General features: G+C 37.5%; 1 protein-coding gene across 1 annotated transcript in view; it reads right to left on the bottom strand.

Annotated features, from left to right (window-relative positions):
• Scaper (S-phase cyclin A associated protein in the ER) overlaps positions 1–26,470 on the bottom strand; it is a 343,723-nt gene that overhangs the window by 185,368 nt on the left and 131,885 nt on the right. The window contains exon 21 of the mRNA XM_041638504.1: positions 1,406–1,542. Within this exon, the coding sequence (XP_041494438.1) occupies positions 1,406–1,542 (137 nt within the window). The remainder of the gene's footprint in view (positions 1–1,405; positions 1,543–26,470) is intronic.

The following is a 26,470-nucleotide window of genomic DNA, read 5'->3' on the forward strand; positions in this document are numbered from 1 at the left end:
GTCTGATGTTAGAGGGATATCAGAGAGCACTTTGTTTTAGGCACGTTAAATTTCACTTAAAGGTGTAAACTTGGTAGTCAGCAACTATAGGGCATATACAACCAGGACATAGTGGTGAGTGTACACAGACAAGAGAAGCGAATCAAACAACAAGTATCCATGAGACGGCAGTCAAAAGTTCTCATCAGAAACTTCAAATCAAGGCAATAATACCCTGAAGTAAACTACGAAACAACTATTAGGATACACACAGTATCTGCAAATACTAACTTCAAGAAAGTCTTTTCTGTTCTTTGCATAAACGACCCATAAAAACTCATTTTAAGATTATACACAAGAGTCCAGTGGTGGTGGTGCATGCCTTTAATTTCAGGCCTCAGCAGAGGTAGGCAGATCTCTGTGAGTTCAAGGCCAGTCTGTTCAGGACAGGTTCCAAAGCTACACAGAGAAACCTTTCTCACAAAACCAAAAACAAACAAACAAACAAAAGATTATACACAAGAAATTCACAAACAAGATTATACACAAGGAATGGCACTTTCTTCTTTGTGAAGTCAAATCAGAAAAACCATTACTTGGTTTCTAACTATCCACTTTGAAAGAAACAAATCACTCTGAAGTTATGTCTGATTCTGTGAGATGAAACAGATTCCTTGACAGATCCCAATCTGGACATGGGAACTACAGACAAGTTCCACATTTTTCAAAATAATTCCACAGGTTAAGAGTTGCCAACTTTTGGGACACTCATGATAAAAGGTAAGGTTCAGAATGTTTTCTCTCAAATCCTATAGGTACCAAATAAGAAAGAACTGTATTTGTGTCCTCAAACAAGACCCATTAGTCACCATGTGACACTTAAAGCTTGTGAGGTAATGTACTACACAGCTGTCTGGTCTCAGATGTCACTTTGTAGGTTGATGATAAACTACAGGTCTGATAACTCACTTTCCATTTTAAGATATTTCTTGAACTTTTTCCTCTTGTGACAGGCAACCAAATTAATTAAACCCTGTCATGGGGGCTTTGACACCACAGCCAGCTGACTTCTATTTGTTGATTGCTATTGATTTTCTTTGATACTTCATTTAAAAATCAATAGTTGGAAAGAAAAATAGGCTTAGTTTACAAATATTTAAATGTACTATTGTATGCAGGAAGAGACACAAGTTTGGCATGGCCTTGGCATCTAATTATAAGAAGAGCCCTTTAGCAGGTGAAAGTGAGGGCTTTGGATCAATACTCTGCTTTCTTTCTCAATCAAAGAAAGTGGCTATAAATTAGGTTCATCAGTGTTATTTCCAAAGCTTTTTGAAGCAAAGAAGTTTAAATGTTTTTTATTCCATTAAACTAAATGACCCATCCCTTAGAGCTTTTGTTTTATATTTAAAGACATTTATGTTACCTGGAGTTCATCCGTGCCTTTATCTTTTTAGCTTTTTTCTTATTCTTTTGCCGTTCTTCTCCATCTTTCACAGGCTCTGATGGAGCTGCACTTTCAATCACAATGTCAACAACATATTTCTTCAAAGACAGATGTTCCTGCAAAATAATAAATACAATGATGACAGTGATGATATTTTAAAACAATATAAGATGACCAGAGAGTAGTACACAGGTTGTAAAAGAAACTAAAAGTAACTCCTAGACAATAATGACTTTCACAGTTGCTTTGAAAAACACTGAAGAATCTGTTTACTTGAGATTTCAATGGCTCATCAAATGTTTGGTGAACATAAAATGTACTATACACTAAGGATACATGGACACACAGGTACAAAGGGGAAGTTAAAACACATACACACACACACACACACACACACACACACACACAATTATAGCACCATACAAGTTAGTCATTTAATGCGCTGTAGGAGCCAAGGGGAAGACAAGCCAGCACTTCACTGAGGGTGAAGAGGGAAGACGGCAAGCAGGTAGCACAGCATTTGCTGTGCTTTCAATGGTGAATAGGGTCTGAGCAGATGCTGGATTTGTATGTGTCCATCAGGACAAGAGTAGAGAAAGGGGAAGAAGAGGAAGGTCATCTCAGAGAACACATGCCAGAGGGAAATATAGCACTAGAAACAGTTGTGTTTGGGCTAGAACACAGCATTTGATTTCTTCCCTTCTCATCATCTTAGATGTTATGCCTTCTCGTTGGAACTACCCCATTTCAGGTACTCAACTCCTCTCCCTCTCTCTTCATTCACACCTACACAGCAAATCCCAACTCTACATCTAGTTCTCCACCTATTCTGTGTCTGTAGCACTCGGGAGGCAGAGGCAGGCGGATCTCTGTGAGTTCAAGACCAGCCTGGTCTACAGAGCTAGTTCCAGGACAGGCTCCAAAACCACAGAGAAACCCTGTCTCGAAAAACAAAAAAAAAACAAAAAAAAAAACAAAACATAAGATTAATGTATCTATAGGAGAAACTGCCAAATTCTCTACTGTTTTAGGACACTGTACCTCAAGCACAAATGCCAGGCAGTTAAGCACACATACATTATTAGCTTGTTCACACGCTCATCTTCCTAGAAAGTGTTTTCAGACCAACACTTCAAATCTCAAATACATGTTATCCTCTTCCTTCATTCCTTATGTCTCAGTTGCAACCCATGTTTCTTTAACTAAGAAAAGTAGCATTATTTAGAAGTTGTATATACTCCCATGACCAATTTACCAACCACTCTATGTGCCTATACACTTTGTCTTTTTCCCACTATTCTATAAGCACACTCATGCTCTGGTTAGGACTAAGACTCCCAAATGTACACAAGATATTATTGCCAGGCGATGGTGGCGCACGCCTTTAATCCCAGCACTCGGGAGGCAGAGGTAGGCGAAGGAATGATTTGATAACATTGCCTGTCTCAGAGAAGACCTTTATACTTTGGCACTAATGAAAAGCAATGATCTAAGTGGAAAATATACATGTAGATACATAAGTGTACTTTTGAAAAGTCAATCCATTTCTAAAACTAACTACAGAGACTACAGTGGCCTTAAATACATTCATGGTCCTCCTGGTGCTGTGCTTTCAGGCATGTGCCACTAAACCTAGCTCCTGCTTCAAACTTTTACTTGTTTAATTTTTCTGGTTAAATTTTTGGTAGTGTTACCAAAAAGTGGACATTTTTTAAAGACTTATTTATTTATTATGCATACAGAGTCTGGACTGCATGTTTGCATGCAGGCCAGAAACAGGCATCAGATCTTATTACAGATGGCTGTGAGCCACTATGTGGGTGCTGGGAATTGAACTCAGGACCTCTGGAAGAGTAGCCAGTTCTTTTAACCTCCGAGCCATCTCTCCAGACAACTTTATCTTTAAGGGTTACTGATGGAAAAGTACAGATGGGCTGAGAAACTGCAAACAGGAAAGTGGACTTGACGAATAACTTCTGTGCACAGTGAGGACCCAAGAGGCTTCAGGGACCAATACACCAACCTCCATTCGATTCACCACTTGGAGGCTGCAGGGCACACTGCAGACGGAACTGTCTATCCTCCAAGCCCCCAGTGCCATTTGCTGAGTCTCTACTTCCTTTGAGATTGTGACTAAAGGAACAATTCTACCTCTGGAGAGGCCAGCTTCCCTTTCTTTCATTTCCACACCACCTTCATCAACCCCCACCTAACAATCTTGACTTTAGGGAAGAAGCTTGCAACCTTCCACCAGTTTCGCTTTGATTATTATTATTGTTGTTGTTTGCTTATTTTGGTTTTCCAAGGATTTTTTTAATTAATTTTCTTCATACAATATTTTGATCATGTTTTCCTCTCTCCAACCTCTCCCAGATCCTCCCCACCTCTTTCAAAAAACAAAACAAAACAAAAAACCAACAGCAAAAACTCCACAAAAACAAAAACCAAAACAAACAAAAAACTAATAAAACAAAAAAAAAATAATAAGACAAAACAAACAGTACAGACAGACACACAGACACACATGACTGAGGTCATTTTGTGTTAGCCACCTACTGGGCCTGGGGCCTGTCCTGGAGTGGTTGCTACACCCAATGACACTCCACTGGAGAAAATCAGCTGTCCCCTTGTTAACAGGTATCAGTTGCAAATGGCTTCTTGGGTAGGGGTAGGTTTCCCTATCTACTCCTCCCCTCAGTGCTTAAAAGACTTAAAAGTTAACGTTAACCTGTAAGCCCACCTGCCCAAGGAACTTGCAACTTTCTGGAATGCTGGGAGTTGTAGTTCTTGGAAAATAACAGTCAAGCCACAGGGAAAATATGGGTGGCCATATGGGTTTGTTCTTTAAAAGCCCTACAACACATGTCTTGGGATCACTCAACTGGGAATCCCAGGGAGATGTCCTGACAAAAGACCATCCTGGTCAGTAATTAATTAAAGCTTACTTCAATGAACTGTGGAACTGGTTCTTCTCTGGTGAATCCCAGGATTAACACTGGGACACAGTCTAGCTTGAACTTGTTATTGTGCCAGAAGAACACAGAAATATAGTGAATCCTAATGACACACTATACTATACCATAGATCAGTGCCTCTCTCACCCCATATCAGAGAAGCTTCTTCTTGCAATAGATGGGAGTTAAGACAGAGACTCATAACTGGAAATGTGCAGAGAGTGAGAGACTCTGGAAAACTCAGTCTTAAATGGGATGTCTTCATCAAAGCCCTCCACTCAGTGACCAGGAATCTGTGTGGAAGGGGTGGTAGGAAGATGGTAAGAGCCAGAGGGAAATGTGGAAACACTGGTTTCCAGACACAACAGGACTGTTGTACATATGAATTTGCAGAGGCTGTGTCTGTATGAAAGACCTGCACAAGACAACCTATTGTCAATACTCTACATCCCTTCTCCCTCTACTGCTTATACAGGCTACACTCTATATGCCATTTCTATTCCTACACTATATAACGAGAATGCCCCAAATGACATTTTATAAAAGGCCCAATTATATTATTTTCAGATGCATATATGCCATTTATATCTCTAGTAGAGATCCTTAAGGGTCCTATACCCAATGAAAGACATTCTACAAAAAGAATTAGACCCTAACTAGAACTGTTGCAAGATATTTGACTATATTATGTAAAGATATGTATGCCACTCTGGTTGGTTTAATAAGAAGATGAATGGCCAATAGCTAGGAAGGATTTTGGGGGCAGAAAGCATGCTGGAAAAGAAGGGTGGAGATGCCATGAGATGCCAAGAGACACAGAAGAAGCAGAAAAGCAGGATAGGATAGACAGTACATAGATGAGATAAATGAGCCTCGGGACAAAATACAGATTAATAAAAATTAGTTAAGTTATAAGAGCCAGTTAAAAACAAGGCTAAGCTATCAGTCAACCTTTCATAATTAACAATAAGCCTCCATGCCATGATTTGGGAGTTGGCTGGCAAGACAAATAAAGTATAACTACACAGAACTACAAAGAACCTTACTTTTTTAGTCAGTGATGCACACCTGTAATAGTAGCACTTGGAAGGTTGATGTTGGAGCGTTGTCATGAATTTGAAGCCATCCTAGGTTATACTATGAATATACTGGGATAGAGTAAAACCCTCAAAGAATCATACTTTTAAAACATACAATACATATACATGTATTGTATATACAATGCATACACACCAACCAACTTATTTAAAATCTCAAAATTAAGAATAAAAATTTGTTTATTTGATTGACTAAAATTTTTACTTAGTACAAAATCAATACATGTTAAGCATAGAAAAATTAATAAAATTAAAAGGAAAAATCCTATGTCTCTTAGCAACCCCAAATAACTATTATTTTAGAATATATTCTAAAGATGTTTATTCTCCTTTCCTTCTCTATCCTTCCTCCCCCTTCTCCTCTGTCCCCCTCATTAGGATTCAGGCATTATGCTGCATCCTGTCATCTACAGGATGAACCTAGGCAATACTCTAACCATCCCAGGGTCCTATGGCTGCTATGTCACTATGCAAGTACAAAGGTCCTTTAAGAGACAAGCTCTGCCCACTCCTAGTCTCTTTCTTGGTGCTCTTCTGAAGGGGCAGGCAGGACTTTCCAGTTTTTTTCTCTTTTTCTCTCTCTGTCTCTCTCTCTTTCTTTTCTCTTCCCTTCTCTCCCGTCCCTTTCCCCATGCCCTTCTCTTCTTCCAATAAAACTTTCCACTTAGGTTCTATCTGCCTGGCCATGTTTGTCCCTCACCCGTTGTGGGCTAGCCAGTCAGGGTCCCACTTGCGTCCTTTTCATAGTGTGTGTGTGTGTGTGTGTGTGTGTGTGTGTGTAACAAAATTGGATGTACCTTAATACTTTATGAGTTGTTTTTCCTTAGATATTCAAAATATATACTCTTCCCACTAATTTTTCTACAACCAAAGTTAGTGAGTGCAGGTGTTGTATTTCACAGCTACATACAATCTTGCTGATATCTAATTATTAATCATGTGGGGAGCTTAACACTTTTGATATAAAAGATAGCAATACAACAAATAACTCATGTATTTATGTTTGGCTTTTTTGTAAGAGCAAGATCATCTTTTATCTCTCCTTTCCCAAGATAACCATTTGATTTTAAAAAGAATGCACTATTGGGTACAATAAATAGTTGTTTTACATCAAACCAGGAAGGAACTATACAGTAAGTGAGTATTGACAAGGGCGTGTGATGTGGAATGTCCTTCTCTGTATGTGTTGCTTTATTGGTTGATGAGTAAAGCTGCTTCGACCTACGGCAAAGCTCAAAGTGGGAAATACAAACAGAGATATAGAGAGAACAGGCTGAGTCAGGAAGACACCATGGCGCTGCCCAGTAAGCCACAGTCTTGTGCCCATACACAGATTAATAGAATTAGGTTAATTTAAGAAGTAAGAGCTAGCTAGAAAGACACCTGAGTTAACAGGCCAAGCAGTATTGTAGTTAAAATAGTTTCTGTGTAATTATTCAGGTGTGTAAATATTTAGGTCTGAGCAGTTGGGAATCGAGCAAGCAGTCTCTGCCTATAAAATGACTCGCCAACGTGGGCCAAATACATCCACATAAAAACTGAGAGAGCCTGAGAAGAAATTCTGGACACAAATGAACAGAATTAGGCACAGCTTCTTGGTAGCCACATTTTTTCAGATAGTTTCTGTTTGCTGGTGTCAAGAAAAGGCACAGCTCCTTTAAGAGAAATCTTCCTGACTCAATGTTAGCGGCAAAAATTACTCGGTTTCCTTAAGATCTGACTTCTTGGTTTGTGCTAGCAGAATGAACTATGGCTCTTTTGGGAGGTCCTGCATTTAAATGGGGTCTGTGAACAGTGCGTTACAAATTGCTTAATGGTGACAAAGACCTGCTGTGCCCCCGGAGCTTGGGTGGTGCATGTGACTCACAGAGGCAGTGAACATGCCTCCACCTTGTTGGACTGGGTGGAACAAACAGGCAGGGCCAGGGAGTTGATCCTAGCCATGCTCATTTAGCATTAAAAAAAAAAAGCACTCCTGGTCAAATAACGTCTACATATACAAAATAATTTGAATAGATCATAGTATTGGATAAATGTACATAGGCTTAGGAGAGAGAAGAAAAAGAGTATAGACAGTTATAAAAAGAAATAGGTTTAAAAAATAAAACAAAGTATTTAAAGAGACAGTAAAACTAATATAAAAGAGTACAGACACACACAGATTAAAGGAGTAAAAGTAATAATTTAAAAAAGGCCAGGAAAAGATGGAAAATGCACAGTGAGTCTATATTATGCATATTACTGTGTTTTCTTTAAATTGTTTTACTGTAAATCAAGCTAAGTACAGAGAGACATTTCATTGTACAGACTGTTAAGCTAAACAACCATATATATTTTAAAGTTATCTTGACTTCAAAATTTAAGTCTAAGGATATATTTCTTTGGAAAAGAGGTTCTGCTTTTGTTTCCACAAAAGATGAGAATCGATGGATTCCTTTCAGGCTAATGTGGTTTGATTAAACAAGACCCTCTGAAAGTTTTCCATGAACCCTAAAAATATTTCACCCCACAAAAAGCAGTAAGCAGTTTGGAGAAAACTATACCCAAATTCCAAAAATGGCTATTTATAAATGTTTGTTTTCATTTTAAAAGGGTTAGTCTTAAATGTTTAATGGTCATAGTCAATTTCAAAAAATAATAATAATAAAGGTGTATATGATATAGAAATGAGTATTTTACATGGGTATGGATTTTGGTTTATTGATACAAATTCAAGATCAATTTTGTTATATGTATATTTCTACCCTTATTTAAAGTATTAATGTTTATATAACTCATTTAAAAATGTAATGTATAATTAAAATTACAGATTAATAGGTAATAATCTATAATGATAACAAGGCTTGTAGTCATGTTAGGCTTTCTAGTTGTACAGAGATAGATTTCAGAGGGATAGGTAGTTTTCAAATCTTTCAAAGACCTATAGAATATGGCATTTAACATGTTTTAAAAACTTACACTTTTCTCGAAAGTTAGACATGTATGCAGATTCTGGCAGCACCAATTACTTCAGAGAGGTTGATCAGCATTGAAAACACTCATTATGGAATTTGCCTACAATATGACATGGCTAGCCATTTGGGCAAGAAACAGCTTTTGCCTGTACTGCTTGACAGTATGCTGTATGAACTGGGCATACTGGGCATGCAGGACCTACAGAAAAATGACTGCTGAACTAGTCAAAAAAAAAAAAAGCAAGATGGTCCTTCGGAGTTTCTCCTTCATGAAAAAACTGCCAGACATTTTACAGGACACAAAAGAAAGCAACTGATAAACTCTGTCAGTACAAGGCAGAACAGATCTTCAAATTTCCTGCTTCACCAAAAAGTCTGGCAGATATTATGGGCCTGTGGGCTGAAGATCAGTGCCCCAATGTTACAGAAAAACTTTGGGTGACTGTCCAGGGAAAAAGATGTCTCTGACAATTCTAGAACTTTAGAAGTTGCTTAAAATGCACTTCCTATTTACTTAGGTAATATTATATCCTCCTGGGGTTTTTGAAGAGTTAAAGACAGATAGTTATAGCTTTCCTTAGTTATTATATAGGATAAATTAAAGATAAGATAGATGATAGTTCCTTAGTTTGCCAAATGAAAAATGGACTAAATATTGTAACTATAATTCTTTCCTGATAATTGTTTTGTTATATTTAATTTTACTATGTTAACATTAAGACCTTCCCTTTTATTTAGACAGAAAAGGGAGATGATGTGGAATGTCATTCTGTATATGTGTTGCTTTTATTGGATAATGAAAAAATCTGTTTCAGCCAATGGCTTGGGAGAATACAGCCAAATGGGAAATCCAAACAGAGATATAGAGAGAAAGTAGGCAGAGTCAGAGAGACACCATGTAGCTGCCAAAGGAGTAACATTCCAGCACCAGTAAGCCACAGTCTAGTGGCAATACACAGATTAATAGAAATGGATTAATTCAAGATGTAAGAGCTAGCTAGGAAAACATCTAACAATTGGCCAAACAGTGTTGTATTAATATAGTCTTTGTTGATAATTTGGGTCTGAGTGGCTGGGAAATGAACAACCAGTTTGCTTTTACAGTCACGAACTTGAAAGAGTTTAAAAGACTTCAATCTCCAAGGACCAGCTCAGGAAAATCCCAGTAAATTTCTGAGGAAGTTTTGTCATTAAAATCCTTATCGGGCAGGAGTCTGAGAAAACGCTGACAATAGGAGTAGAATTTCTGATTATCTGAATCACTTTATCCAAATAGAGAAATTCAATAAGAAAGCAAAATTCTCCAAAAAAAATTTACACCAAAATGAAGTAACTAGGAATGCTAATGAGCCTCAAAGCAGGTGAGGACAAACTAACATCACATCCAAAGGAGTCATGGTCACTGTCCAGTGAAGGCATCATCAAGTCACCTGAGAACAGGATCTGGGAAGGAGAAAGGAGATTAGCTCATCTCCAGGTGAGCTTCATTATGAAGGTCAATTTGAAGGACAGGCCATACATGCTATCAAAACTCAGCCACCCATGGCTTCATGCAAGGGATAGGCCTTCCACTTCACTCAGACAACAGTGGTAAGCGCCCAGGTGAGAGAAGACCAGGGAGACAACAGGACTCCTGAGAAAGCCAGCCAGCTTCTTTTCCAACACACAGTAACGACTATGCTGAGTCACAACTCCTTCTAAATGGTTTTATAAAACTTACTTAATGCAAAAATAAAAACACAACATTAGCAATGTCAAGTGCCAAAGTTACCGGGACAAAGACTAAATACAACACAATCCTAAACAAACAAGCAATAGTAAAAACAAACTAGGGGCTCACACCTATAATCACAGCACTGGGGAGACTGAGGCTAGGGTAGTGCCTAGAGTTTGAGGTTGCCTATTAAACGGCGACTTCCAGGTCAGGCTGAGCTACAAAGTAAGACCTTATCTCCAAAAATAAAAAATCTTAATGGATAATATCAAGACGTAACTTCTCAAATATTCTGGCTCCAAAGGAAAAAATAATACCATTTAGAGAAGAAAGCAAACAAATCAAGTATCTTCAGGCAAGAAAGATGACCATCGGCCTTTTAGGTAATGGCATTTTATGCCACAAAATAATGAAATGTGTTCATCACTCTCAAAGATAAAAAGCAAAACACTGATGAAAGGTAAAACTTATTCCATTATGCACTTTCTAAGTAATCTAATAAAAAATATGTCTCAAGGCATAGTGAGAAGGCTCAGGGAGCAGAAGGAACCTGCCTCTGAGTATGATGACCTGAAGTTAGCTAACCAGGACCCATATGGTGGGAGGAGAGAACAAACTCCTCCAAGTTGACCTCTGACTTCCACATATGCATGCCCTAACACACACACACACACACACACACACACACACACACACACACACACACAGAGAGAGAGAGAGAGAGAGAGAGAGAGAGAGAGAAAGAGAGAGACAGAGACAGAGACAGAGAGGCGAATGAATGCCTGCACTAAGTAGATAAATGCAATTAAACATTTAAAGTGGGAAAGCCATTTTAAAAAGTAATCACCACTGATTGGTGGGGCTAGAGAGATGGCTCAGGAGTTAAGAGCTCTCCCAAAGGTCCTGAGTTCAATTCCCAGTAACCACATGGTGGGTCCACAACCAGCTGTAATGAGATCTGGTCAGTCATCCTCATCAACTTAGACCATGAAACAAGTTCAACAGAACCACCACATATGGGCTGCCCATGCATGCTTCAACATTGCTAGGGCACAAATTTCAGTTTTCAATTTCTGTTAGTATATACTTAGCCCTAGGTTTCTATAGTCAGAATTATACCCCTAAAAGGAGTCACCACTTAAAAATCACTGCAAAAGATTTCAAAAACAGATTTAGTGGACATAAATGAAATATCACTGAGTCAGGTGTCATCTTGAATTTGTCACTGGAAGGCTGGCAATGAGGACACAGGGGTTTAGCAGACTTTTCTGTCTACTACTATACATGCTATAAATTCACCACAATAACCGGTTTGGAAGACAGTCACTACACAAACACAAATAACACGTATATATGAACTTTGAAATTCCTGCTTTAACAAAAATAGTAAATGAAATCACAATAATATTATTTCTAAGTATTTAAGAGCCAAAATTAAAATCAACACATTTCTTGCATAGTAGTCATATACTAATAGCATATGCTACTGATATTTAAATGTGTAAATATGGAAGAAAACCATCTCCTGCAGGAACATAAAAACAATGTACTACTTTACTAGAAGTGATAGGTATACATCGATCCAATCACCTTTCTAGACTGACTCTCATGTATAATGCTAAAAGTTAACTGCCAAGCACAGAGTAGCAAAGAACCTGAGCACACTAAATAACTGTGCTGACAAAACTGCTTACAGTAGCTTGTTAGATTAGGTTCAAATGCCTTTCACCTAATCCCATGGCAGAGCACAGAAAGGAAGATTCTTCGAGCAACTCCCCACTAGTTGGTAAGCTGCAGCTGTGCACTCCTTGGTCTAGGTCAGAATCCAATACACCTAAGTAATAATAAGGCCAAAGTGGACCCCCAATATGGCAGTGCTGGTGACAATGTCTTAAACAGAAGGACTTCTATTTACTCAGGTAAATAGAAGGATTGCTATAAGGTAAACAAAAACCTAAACTCACTATTCCCCAGGAATCTCACAAGTCAGGTTTCTCCTTACCAGTGATCAGCTACCTCTTGCAAAGGAATCTAGTCCCTGATTAACATAAACAGCCTACAAGAGAGCAAAGCCCCTATGCTAAATCCCTGGCTGCAACTGCCCCTATACTAAATCTGGCTGCACCTCTCTTCTTGCCAGTACATGTGCCCTTAAAAGTAACAAGGCTGTCCTCTGCCCCTCTTGCCACCCCCAAGAACAGCCTAGCAGTTTGATTTCCCAAATACACTTTTTTTCCTATCCACGGAGCGGGCCAGTGTGATGGTTTCACTGCTTCGTGGCTTACAAGTTGTGCCTGAAGGCAGCATTCTGCACTCCATCTCTAGTAGTGGTTCACTCCGTGAGATTAGGGTTTAAGTATGGTTTTCTCCTACTTACTGGTTATTCTTATTATGATGTAAGCTCCCTCCGTGCTGAAACCTAGAGCAGAACTTTTTATTCTGATCCTTTTTAAAAATCACATTCTGAGACCACTTCTTACACCCCATTGTTTCTTAATGGCTAAAATCAGGTAAATTGGGCTGGGTGTGGTGGTGCACACTTTTAATACTAGTATTAAGAACACAGACACAGGTGGCTTTCTGCATAGCAAGTTCCTGGCCAGCCAAGGCACACAGTAAGAACTTGTTACAAAAAAATTAAAAATAAAAATAAAATTAGAAAACACAACAATCTTACTTCCTCTTACACCAACTCATCGAGGCAGCTAGAACTCTAACCAGTAAAGATGATAACAAACGACAATGGTGCTGTTTAGATACTGGCATTCCTGTCTCTGCTTCACACACATTGTTCCACAGATGGGCACTGCTAACAGTCCACCATGGTAAACAAGTTCTACAACCCTGTCTACTTAACAGCTCAGAAATGCTCAGTTTTTAATGGTTATTTTTTTTTTTTTTTGATTTTTGAGACAGGGTTTCTCCATAGCTTTTTGGTTCCTGTCATGGAACTAGCTCTTGTAGACCAGGATGGCCTAGAACTCACAGAGATCCGCCTGCCTCTGCCTCCCGAGTGCTGGGATTAAAGGCATGCGCCACCACCGCCCAGCTCTAATAGTTATTTTTAAAAATTTCACCTTGATAGAATTAGAATAAGAAAACGAAGGTATAAATGACTCTATTTTAGTAAATATATAATAACACAGAAGTAGACAATTAATTATACAATTATGACATATCTGTTAAGAAATTGCTACACATCATTGGATCAGTTTTTTAAAAAGTAACATTTCTAAGTTTTCATTACACAATCTTAAATAAAAGTTTCAGGGCTCAAATTTGTTTAACACTCTGAACATATGTTTAGTTAAGATATGTATATTAGTACACAAATGGTGAATATAACTAGATCAAAATGTTAACAGTAAGCATTACTGTTTTTCTACTTTGATCATTTTTTATGAATGCATATTAGTATATTCATAATGATTAAAATTACTTAAAGAAATGCAAAGAAAAGCAGACTCTTCAAAGAAAGTAAATTTACACAAAGTTACAGTTACTGCAGGATGGTTTACTTCACGGAAGAATAAGCATTACTGAGTAAGAAACACTCACCTTCTATAGCTACTCAGAATTCTAATTACTGTGATATGGGCATGAGTGAGATACAGTCGCAATGTGAAGCAATGAGCACCGGATCTCATCCTGAAGTAGTTCTGGACCTTCTTCTTTCCTAACTGAATTTTCTAAATGCAAATTTCAGCCTTATGGGAGTCCAGTCTGCAGAAATGATCCGTAACAGCATTTCACTGCTGTCTCTAAGTAAGCAATAACAGGAGCAGAAAGAAGCCAAGTGCACAGCTCCCCATCACACCTGCAACTCAGCACAGGACGTCTCTTGTACCCATTTACTTAGTAAACTGAAGAGGGGGCTGGAGAGATGGCTTAGAGGTTCCAGAGGTGATGTGTTCAATTCCCAGCTACCACATGGTGGCTCACAACCATCTATAATGAGATCTGGTGCCCTCTTCTGGCATGCAGACATGCATTTGACAGAACACTGCATACATAATAAATAAGTTTAAAGAAAATAAAGTATACTAAAGAGAACAAATGATAAATCTGAAATTTCCTTCCTAATATTTTAAATGTCAATGTAATAAATGCAAAAAAACTAGACACACATTAAGTCTAGTTTTTAAGTCACAACTCAAGTCTTACTAAATATTGCTATGACATGAAGTACAAATGATGTACATAAGGACACTAATACCTATACAGACATCTTGTCAAAGATTTTATCTTATTAATCTTTTAATTACCTTTTCCCGCATATAAGACTCCAGATTCTCTATCATACTTTACTATATTAAATGAAATGACTGATCCTAAATTTGGATTCTGATATCTTGTCAGACTCCTCCTAATGGCTCCTCCAAGTTTCTTATTTTACCAAAACAAAAAACAAACAACAAAAAAAAAACCCAAAACCAAAAACCCAGACAAAACTGAGCTATATAGGCAAAAGTCATGATTGATGTGGGAGTGTCATATATCAATCTGTTGATTTCATTGGTTAAACAATAAAGAAACTGCTTGGCCCTGATAGGTTAAAACATAGGTGAGAGGAGTAAACAGAACAGAATGCTGGGAGGAAGAGGAAGTGAGCTCAGAGAGAGAAGCCATGCTCCCCTCTCCCGGGCAGACGCAATAGCTCTGCTCTCTGAGGCAGATGCAATGAACTCCGACCCAGCATGGACGTAAGCTAGAATCTTCCCGGTAGGACTGATGCTACACAGATTATTAGAGATGGGTTGATCGGGATATGAGAATTAGCCTGTAAGGGCTAGAGTTAATGGGCCAAGCAGTGTTTAAAAGAATACAGTTTGTGTGTTGTTATTTCGGGGCATAAGCTAGCCAGGCGGCTGGGGTGCTGGGGATGCAGCCCCGCCGCTCCTATTACAACACATGATCTATGAGAAATAATGTTCTAAAACAGAATAAGTACAAAATATAAATGATAAAACACAAAACTTTGAATTGTCAATAGTATGGCTTTTCAAATAAACACATTTCATGAAATATAGCACTAAGTAAATGATCAACTTCACATCATTAACATCTTATAATGCCAAACTGAATTTTTAAGAATGCTAATGGTTACAGATCCTTTAAAATCATTTAAATGTCTGCTTTGAAAAAAATCACCATTTCTTAGCCAGGCATAGAGGCACACAACCTTTAATTCCACCACTCAGGAGGCTGAGGCAGGTGGGTCTCTGTGAGTTCAAGGCCAACCTGGTCTACATAATAAGTTCCAGGACAGCCAGGGCTACATAGTGAGAAACTGTTTGCCAAAAAACCTAAAGTCTTCTTCTAGAAATGAAATAAGGGGCTGGAGAGATGGCTCAGGAGTTAAGAACATTGCCTGCTCTTCCAAAGGTCCTGAGTTCAATTCCCAGCAACCACATGGTGGCTCACTACCATCTGAAATGAGATCTGATGCCCTCTTCTGGCTGCAGCCATACACACAAGACAGAATATTGTATACATAATAAATAAATAAATATTTGAAAAAATAAAAAATAAAAAAAATAAAAATGAAATAAATCTAAAGTCATGCTTCAGTTAGGTTCAGTTAGGTTCTTCAGATCCAAGGCTCATGTTTAAGATGAGGGTGATGCTGGATCGGAATCTGCACAGGCAGAAAATTATGGTTATGTTTTACCTTAAAAATTGTTTTCTCTCAACTTCATCCTGTAACTTACAAATGTAGTTTGAAATCTAAAATTCAATATTACTTTATTCAACAATAAAATGTTTTTATTACATTATTAAAATTATTATGTATTCCACTCTTAGTTTGCCAAAAAAATCAGATGTTTTTATATTAAAATATTTCTTTATATTTTGATTAAAGCATAATCACATAATTTCTTCTTCCATTCCTCTTTCAGTTTCATACATTGTCATTGCTCTATCTCATAATCATGTCCTCTATTTCTTTAACTATTGTTATATCATTAATTAATTTTTAAAGCAGAAAGACAAAGAAGAATACTTCATGTTCAATGTATATTTAGATGATGAACATAGAAAACAAAAGATACGTGTGTCTTAAAGCTGTTAAGGTACTTTTACAAAACTCTCCCGCTGACTTCTATCAAAAGCAAGAAATGGAAGACAAAAGAATTTAAACCTGCATTTATTGTGTTCTCAGGAGGACAAGGCCAAACAACTTGAAATATTGGAGGTAAAAAGATAAGAGAAGGAGAAAAGACAGTGTGCAAAATGGGAAGAAGAGGAAGAGAAGACAGAAAGTCAGGAGGAAAACAGAAAGAAAGGGCAGATAAAATAACATTCATTTAAAACATGGCATTTTTAGATAAGTCAGTATTTCAAATTGTGCTCACAGAAACAAGACACTGAAAATAATACATATGTAAGCTTTAGCTCAAATCACTAACATTTAACTCAACACCTACTATGTATCAAGAACTTGGGCTAGCTGTTTCTGTTAAGGAGGAACCATTCTCTGGATATCAGAATTTTTGGCTAGAATTTAAAAAGATCTATAACAAACTCTTCTTTTGATTGACATCATTCCTCATAATCTGATCTTATCTGCAAGAAACAGTTTGGACAAACTCTTTAAAGTTGAATCATAACTACTGACAGCTTTTTGTTAGCTGTACAAATAAACTATTTCTGGGGACTAACCTAAGACTATGAAAAATGAAGATACCACACGGAGAAGTTAGCTCACACTAAAACAGGGGTGTTGATAATGTTGAGAGATTTAAGAAACTGTAATATATATCATAGGTAGGTTCATATGACACCATTGCCATTGTTCCCTGGTGAGGCCCTAATGCAGTGTACAAGAAAATTCTTAAAAATATGTCAAGAAATAAAAAGGCTTAAGAGTTCCATTATAGCCGGGCGGTGGTGGCACACGCCTTTAATCCCAGCACTCGGGAGGGAGAGGCAGGTGGATCTCTGTGAGTTCGAGACCAGCCTGGTCTAGAAGAGCTAGTTCCAGGACAGGCTCCAAAACCACAGAGAAACCCTGTCTCGAAAAACCAAAAAAAAAAAAAAAAAAAACCAAAAAAAAAAACAAAGAGTTCCATTATATTTATGGTTTATAAATTTGTCAAACAGTAAATTTGAAAAAGCCTGAAATGCAGTATCCTCTGTCAAAATGGTGCCCTTAATGACAGAATTCTTTGAAAAATGAAATTAAAAATATAAGGCACTGACAAGTTTAAACTAGAGGGGGCATTTTAATTATACAAAAGGCTCAACTCTGGTAAGGTCCTCTACCCCAGATTACACTACAGTAGGGGTTTTATCAATTACAATCTATGTATTATATTGTTTGAAGTGACAGATAAGAAAAATGAAGCTAATGAAATACAGTGAAACAGACACCAAGCAAAAGAGAAAAAGCCATCCCCTGATCAGGATTCTAGTCTGCCATCTGTCCCCCTGCCACTCAGTGACAATTACAAATTCTCCTTCAGTTTTCTAGTAGGTGAAGGTGATGAATGAGGCAAGGGCTTTCCTGTGCAGATCCTGACATTCTTTCTGATCTAATCTGAGGTTTAACAGATGACTCAAAGAAAGGCTCAGAGTTCAACAACCTCATTACTAGATTATGCTGTGGAGGCTGCGGAAGGTCTAAACTCAATTCTGCAGTGAGAAATAGTTGAACTGTAACGATCCAAGTCTTACAAAAAAGCAAAAGGGGTTTTCTCACAATGCTCATCTCTAGGAATTTGGATTGTTAGCACCACCCTCGGAAATTGTTACAATAACAGAGTAGCAATGATGCTACACATATTACAAAAGCATCGCCCTTGAGATTCAGATCAAAAAGGGAGGTAATGATCAGAGGCAGTACTGCTCCATCTCTAGTGGTATGCAGTCATAAGGACAAGGCTGTGGGGAGCCATCAACTTCTTATCAGCAGCAGCAGCAACAAATATTCTCAAAAATAGGATACAAAGGTAAAAAGAAAATTAGGGAATTGTTATATTAATATGAGGAAAGGGAGATTTTTCACAGCAAAAAAAAAAAAGACCAAAGATAAAGGGGTAATTTTACACTATTAAACGAGTCAATCAAGACAATGTAACAGCTTTTGGTACTTCTGTCAAAAAACTGATAAGCCTACAATTAGAACCAGAAACTTCAAAATACCTCTCTAAAAACTGGGAAAACAGAGACAGAAATCAATAGATGCACAGATGAGGAACCAGATGAGCTGTCTTGACCATGATGATGGGTTCAAGAGAATGTGCATATGCCAAGTTATTGAACTATAACTAAGAGCACAATAAAAATGACAGTCATAAATTGAACTCTTTAAAAAGAAAAAATTCCAAAACATCCTTCTATCTCTTTAACTGAAAGTTTTTGTTAATTTTGTATAATAATATACACACTGTAATGAAGCAAGGTATTGTAAAGAACACTACAATAATATAAAGTACCGAATACTTTATAAGAACAAACCATAGGAAAAAGCTATTTGAGAGATTCATCTAAAAATCAAATTAAGAACAAAAATAAAAAAGTCTTAGAACTAAGGGTGGGCTACATCTACAAATCAAGTAGAGAATGCAGGAATAATTAGTAGGTGTAAGAATTAATTTTAAAGGTATAAAATAATTCCTTGGAACCATCACAGGAAAGTCAAAGTGAAAGAAAATGTTTTTGTAGTTTTGATCATTAAACTAATAAGTTGTTTAAAAACAAATCTTACAGGCAATCACACCTATTCTGATCTCTGTGAGCACCAGGCTTGTATGTGTTACATATACATATATGTCGGGCAAAATACATATTTTCAACAAAATCTTCAACACATAAAGATAATCATTAAATTTATTTTTCAAATTAAAACTAGGAGCCAAATGCTATCCTATCATTCAGAGGCCTAAGGAAGGGAAAACTGAATTTAAGACCAGTCTAGGTAATGTAGTGATACTCTGTCTCAAAAAAAATTAAATATTAGATAGATGAATGGATGATGGATGATGGATGGACAGATGAATGGACAGACAGGAGGACACACACACACACACACACACACTTTGGTCAAAAATTCACTTGGGGATAATATATCCACGAGAATGTGAAAGCAGGAACTTTAGAAAACTAAAGCTCTGGTGGAAATCGTGCTCACAGCCTTTGATTTTCTGACACGAAAGATGTACCTTTTTTTTTGAAAACATAATTAAAATTCACTGACTCTGACGGCATACACAGAACTATTGCAGAAGTGGCTTTCCACATATGTATTAGTTTAACTGCACTATTGGATGTATCTAGGAGTCATAAAAGAAGAGTCTTATAAAAAATTAAATGGCTTAATTTTTTAACTGTATTTGTTACCTACTTAGAGTTTTATTTTATGAGCCTTGGTCAAGCATTGACTGTGCAAGTACAAGGACCATGCCCTAACACACTTAACAGTCAGGTGCAGTGGGGTCGGCTGTGCTGAAGAGGGACAGGTAGGTAGATCCCTGGAGCTCACAGGTCAGTCAGCCTATCTGAGTACCAGAGCAGTGAGGGATTCTGTCCCCACCGGGGAAGATGCCTGATAAAAAGACACTGGAGGCTGTCTTCCTTCCTTCACATGCACACATATGGACCTAACTACAAACACATGAACCTGCACTCAAGTACACACATAAAACACACACATACACACACTAACTCTGAAATAAACTAAATGTGTAAAAGAAAAGATATAAAAGGAAAGTCTCTGTAAACTTGGGGCTCTTTAGGTTTCTAACCCTGAATCTTTAGTAATATCTCTAAAAGTAAATTATTTTTAAAAATTTCCGATTTGTTTTATTTTTATGACAGTTTTGAATGAATGTATGCATACCAAGTGTGTGCCTGATGCCTGCAGAGATCAGAGGAGGGTACTGAATCTCCTGTGACGGGAGTTACAAGTAGATGCTGGGAATTGAGCTCAGATCCTCTGTAACAGCAACAAAGGCTCTTAATGAACTGATCTATCTCTTCAGCCCCCAAAACTAAACTTTTAATTAAAGAAAAAAATAATCAGCATTAAAGGTAACTATAATCATTAGTATTATTAATAAAATTAGTGGCTAGAGAGATGGCTCAGTAGGTAAAGGTGCTTGGCTACTAAGCCTAAAACCAGAGTACAATCCCCAGAATCCTACATGTTAAAAGGAAAGAAAACTCCTACAAGTTGTCCATCGATCTACACACACACACAAACACACACACACATACAAACATACACATACATGTACATACATGCACACAATAATTAAAATAATTTCTCAAATTGACTTAAACTCATCATCCTTATTGAAGCACAAAATAAAAAAATGGAAGAATTTAACAACTTAGAGCAACAGTTCTCAACCTGTGGTCTGTGGTTCCTTTTGGGGTCAAACAACCCTTTCATGGGAGTCACTTAAGGCCACTAGAAAACACAGGTATTTGCATGACAATTCATAATTGTAGAAAATTACAGTTAAAAAGTAGCAGTGAAAATGATTTTAAAAGTGGGATCACCACAGCATGAAGAACTGGATCAAAGCGTTGCAGCAGTAGGAAGGTTGAGAACTACTGACTGAGAGTTTATTCATTTGCTTTGCTGTTGTGTTGACAATGCTCTTCCTAACACTTTCATAGGGAGTAAATGTTTCTGCTCCTCCAAAGGAAGGGTAAGGAAATGAGTCATTATGGAGCCGATTCCCAGATGGATCGAGATGCCATGCTTCTTCCATATCAGTGCCACACACAACCTAAGCTCAACAATGAGCTCAGCTTATATTTCACAAGATGCAGTGACTATTTTATCCTCTGTTGTTATGAAATGTCCCATTTTCCCTACCCATCACTTAATTAACATAACTTCTGAGAATAAAATATAAATTTAGCATTTGAAAAAAATCATCTTTGATTTCAAGCATCCAATGAACACTAGTGAATTTAAGAAGCTTCATGAAGAGCCTGCTCATAGTTTTCATAAAACAAATAAAATTTACTAGTATTTTCCTTCATACGTGAGAATGCAGTATAAAAAAAACAGAATTTGTCTAAGTCACATTTTTGGAATGCAAAGGATTGTCACAAAGAAATAATGTACAAATTCACAATGAAGAGAGACAACCACCCACCATTTTTGAACTTCATCTCCTTACATAAATGAATACATATTACACCAAAAATTAGGTACTTCATTAAATTGTGAGATGGGACAACGAAGAAACCAAGCATTAAAATTAATGCTGTTTCTCTAACAATACATGTAAAAAATTTCACTTTAGAATATATTTATAACTAGCATTCATTTTTTTATTAAAAACATGACCATTTGAATTATAAAATCACCAAAATATCAAATATACATCAGTTCTTTTGTGAGAAGCCTTTTAAAATGTTAGAAAAATTCTTCAGTTAAATTAGGTAAAAACACAGAACAATAAAGCTTTCTTACTCAGCAGCTACCTATTATGTTTAACAGTCTTAAAATAAAATGTGTCAAAGGTCAAGAGTAAGTTATCCGAGACGTCAAGTATACTGGGTCAAAGGGATAGTTTTATTAGGTCAGAAGTGACATAAATAAAATCTTATATGCCAAAGAAGAAGGATAATAGACACGGTGTATAAAATATAAAGACATCATAGGCGACAAGTAATAAGTATAAGTAGAACAAGTGTGTTTACTATAGATACCTTCACTGATTAAAAATGAAACTTCCATGTGAGTAAAACAGCCTCTCTATAACACAGCTCATACGCTATATTACCAATGTTGTTATCAGGAGAAAGGAGCTTTCACTACAACAGTTACATTGATTAACTAAGAAGTTGAAAAGTTTCATTATTTGCAACTGACAGAGTACACAAAATAAGCACATCAATCAAACCTCAATCTACAAAGACTAAATAAAGACCACTAAAATAACTAGAAAATTTACATTGCTACACATTGTTTTATCAGTCTACTATTCTTTCCTTTTCATCTCTTCTCATAAATGAAGATACATATCTTTATATATATATTATATAAACTGAGTTTATATATATCTGAGATATATGTATGTATGTGTATATATATGAGTTTAAATAATATCACACTGCAGAATTTTTTCCATTCTTAAAATAAAATTGAGAATTTATGGATGCCAGCAAGCACTCTCACCAAGCTGCACCCATTATCTCAGAAAACTTTTTAACTTTTACCTCTAATTTACTTTAAAATGAATAATATATTCAGCTTTATTAAGGGAATCTACTAGCAAATGTTTTTAACAAATAAATGCATTTTTAATTTTTAATTTTTTATGTTTTTAGTAACAGGAAGTAGTACCCATCATTTAGGGCAGTATTTTCATTTAAAACAAACTGTCTTGAAAGAAGGATAGAGGTCACTGGTTTGTTTCATTTTATTTGATTTTGTTTTTCTGTTATTTGATACAGAGTCTCAGTCCCAGCTGGCCTTAAAGTCTAGATCCTCCTGCCTCTGTCTTCCAACGGCTGGGATGTAGGCATGTGTCACCACATCCCACAGGTGGCTACAATTAAAATAAAATTCAAACAAAAAATAGGAATGTTGTAAAAGATTTAAGTAGAAAAATCCATACCACCTTCTCTAAAAGTACTCATAAAATCTGAGTAAAAATTCAAAATTAAAGGCTGGGTGATGGTGGCAAACACCTTTAATTCTAGCATTTGGGAGGCAGAGGCAGGCAGATCAATGTGAGTTCAAGGCCAACCTACTCTACAGAGCAAGCTCCAGGACAGACTCCAAAGCTACACAAAGAAACCCTGTCACAAAGATTCAAAAATGATAAAGTATTTGAGGCAAACTAAATAGAAAACTAGTTCTATATTCCACTTCAACTGTATTACAATTACATAGAATTTACAAAGAAATTTAGAAGTATATTCAAATACTATCTTTAAAGATATGTATACTTTTCCACTTGAATTAAATTCAACTCAGTAAATGTTTACTAGAAATCTAAACTAAGTATCAAATATAAACTCATAGAAATTCAACACTGGAGACTTAATTCCAGCCACAACAAACTGGCTACTACTAGATTTATCTTCCAACTCCAAAGTCTACACAAAACGCAAAAGGCAAGCAAGTAAAGGTAGTAAGGAGCAGTTAGACAGCCAGCACTTGTGGCCAGGACCTCAAATGACAAGGACAGGCAGCCCCAGAAGTATGCTTCCACTGCCACTGGTTCTTTCTTATGGGCTTATGTCAGTTGTTGGCTTGGGAGTATGGACTACAAATGAGAATTAATGAGCTGGAGACAGCGAGAGTTTAGAGCTGTAAAGGGAAGAAACCGCAGAGAATAGAGCCTGGCCACTTTTGTGCAATTTCTCTTTAATCATCACTTATATTCAGAAAATCAGGAGTAAAACGTCATTGTATTCCTTCCACATATTTACATAGAACTTTACTAAGAAAACAGTCACCAAATTATTCACTTCCTCAGAGTATTCAGCTGAGAGGACTGCTTTCAACCCAGAGCAATGCCGTATCTACTCAAACTCCCTCACCTCATCTCCTAGAGTAGCCAAAGTCTACACAAAGCCTTTCAGATACCTGCTACTGAGAAGTAATACAATTCCCCAGGTGTATTTCCCTTTCTTTTGACAACTCAATAAATAAAATTTTATTCTATGCCAATTGCATTACTGATGGTCTTTGCCTGTAGGATATTAAAAAAAATCTAATTGTAACGTGGAGGGTCCAGCCTGCTTGTTGTTTGTGTTTTTGTCCTGCCCTGTACCCCACAACTGTTTAGCCCCAAAGAAAATCACACATAGGTCTCCATAAATTATAAGCTGATTGGCCCATTAGCTCTAGCCTCTCAATGGCTAACTCTCACATCTTGATTAACCCATTTTTCTGATCTATGTTAGCCATGTGACTCAGTACCTTTTTTCAGTGGGGCAGATCACATCCTGCTGCTTCAGTGGTCTGGCCAGGAGTGGGAGGAATCAGCTTCCTCCTTTCCAGAATTTTCCTGTTCTCATTACATCATTTTTACTTCCTGTCTGGTTTTTTCCACCTATATTTTTTGCCTGGCCAATCAGTGTTTATTTAAAACATGATTGACAAATTACAGACTATTCTCCCGCACCATGTAATAAATATGATTGCTGCAGTGTCACAGAAAAAATAAGGTCCAGTCTCACAAAAAGATGAAGAAAGACATAGGAAAGTACATATCATGCAGTATCATCTATATGAAGTTCCAGAACAGGCAGGAGAAATTGATGCTATCAGTACACTAGTCATAGTTTAGGGAAATTAATAGTGAATCCTCTGGGTGGCAGAAGGAGCTTTTTGATGCTGTGGCTAATCCCTTGATTGGCCTCATTCATGACAAGAATGGTCTTTGTTTTACAGACAGTGTGGTTAGAAATGGAAAAGGTCACATAATAACAGGTTCTCCAGATAATGGATGATTGCTTCCTCATTATGTGAACATATTTTTAATATCACTGGGTTATTTCAAGCAAAATGTTACATTTTTAAACCTAGTGATAGGAATAGTATGGACATAGAGTGTGAAATTGATGCTTTATTGGAACATTGTAGAGAGCTGCGTGGAGCCACACCTGATGACGATGTAGAGAGCTGCGTGGAGCCACACCTGATGATGCTGGCTCCTGTCCTCCGTGATCCTGAAAGGGAGTGCTCTCTGTGATAATCAACTCCTATGGCTAAGGCCTGATTCATGCTATTATCATGCAATGATTGTCAGCTGCTTGCATATGCGTGGACCTATGGGCAGTGCCCACCTGGCAATCCGGGGTTGGCAGCCTGTGCCTTTTTAAGGGCTGGGAGAGGTTTGCCCGGGGAGAGAGAGAGAAAGAGAAAGAATGCTGTAAAAAAGTCCTGAACCGCTAGCAAGAAGAGCTCCGGTGCTGCGTCTTCCTTGCTGGTTGAGGCGGGCGTGACAGAACATAAGAAAACAGAAGTCATGTACATTCCAAAGAACCCCTCTAGCAAGTGATAAGTAGATCCAGAGTTTGCAGATAAGATAAATTTACAAGAATTCTGCAAAGCAGAAGTTAACAAAGACAGTGTCTATGCCATATTTGTCTCTTATATTGAAATCTATAAAATTTCTATAAATGATCTACAGAAGATGTCTTAGTTAGGATTTTATTGTTGTGAAGAGAAACCATGACCATGCCAACTCTTATAAAGAAAAATGTTTAACTGGGGCTAGCTTACAGTTTCAGAAGTTTAGACCATTATCACATGGCAGAATATGGTGGCATGCAAGCAGATATAGTGCTGAAGAAGGAGCTAAGAGTTCTGCATCTTGATCCCCAGGCAGCAGAAGCAGACCACATCACTAGGCTTACCTTGGGCATATAGGAGACCTCAAAGCCCACCTCCACAGTGACACACTTCCTCCAACAAGGAAACATCTACTCTTACAAGGCCACACCTTACAGTGCCTAACAGGGCAAGAATTCAAACACATGAGTCTATGGGGCCATAACTATTCAAACCATCACTGTCCACTCCCTGACCCCACAGACTTATGGTGATAACATAATGCAGAAACACATTCAGTCCAACTTTAGAAGTTCCCATAGTCTATCACAGTTTCAACAATCTTTAAAAGTTCAAAGTCTCTTCTAAGATTCATGTAATCTATTAACAGTAACACCCTATACAATCAAAATTAAAAAAAAACAGATCACATACTTCCAAAGTGTGATGGCACAGGATATACATTGAAATTCCAAAAGTGAGAATAGTGAGGAAAACACTGCACAAAGCAAGACCAGCTAGGCAAACTCTGCATCTCCATGTCTGATATCAAAACGGTCTTCAGACTCCAAACCCTTTGAGCTTTGTTGACTGCAACACACTTCTTTCTCTTAGGCTAGTTCCACTTTCCGTTAGCAGCTTTCCTCAGCAGCTATCTCCCATGGGTCTATATCTCTAACATTTTGGGGTCTCCAAGGCAAACCAGGCTTCACCTTCACAGTTTTACTTAATCACCCCCCTGGGCCTTCATGCAGGGACACCCCAGACGTATGCCTGACCTCAGCAGTTTTCCTTAGTCACAGAGGCTGATTCCACAACCCCTTTCTTCCATCCTTGACTCTAAAGCTAGAAACACGTAACCAAAGCTGCCAACTTCTGCTGCTTGCTGGAGCTGGTACAAAGCCCATTTCTTCAATTACATTTTTTAAGAGCTCTCTGTTTTCACTGGGTTTCCTTCACTGTGTATGCTTAGCTGTCCTAGAATTTGCTCTGTAGACCAGGCTGGCCTGGAACTCAGAGATCTGCCTACCTCTATCTCCAGAATGCCGGGATTAAAGGACTATACCACTGA

This window comes from Microtus oregoni, unplaced genomic scaffold (genome assembly GCF_018167655.1).
Source record: "Microtus oregoni isolate MIOR12 unplaced genomic scaffold, Mior012 000055F_ref0000237, whole genome shotgun sequence".
Lineage (NCBI taxonomy): Eukaryota > Metazoa > Chordata > Mammalia > Rodentia > Cricetidae > Microtus > Microtus oregoni.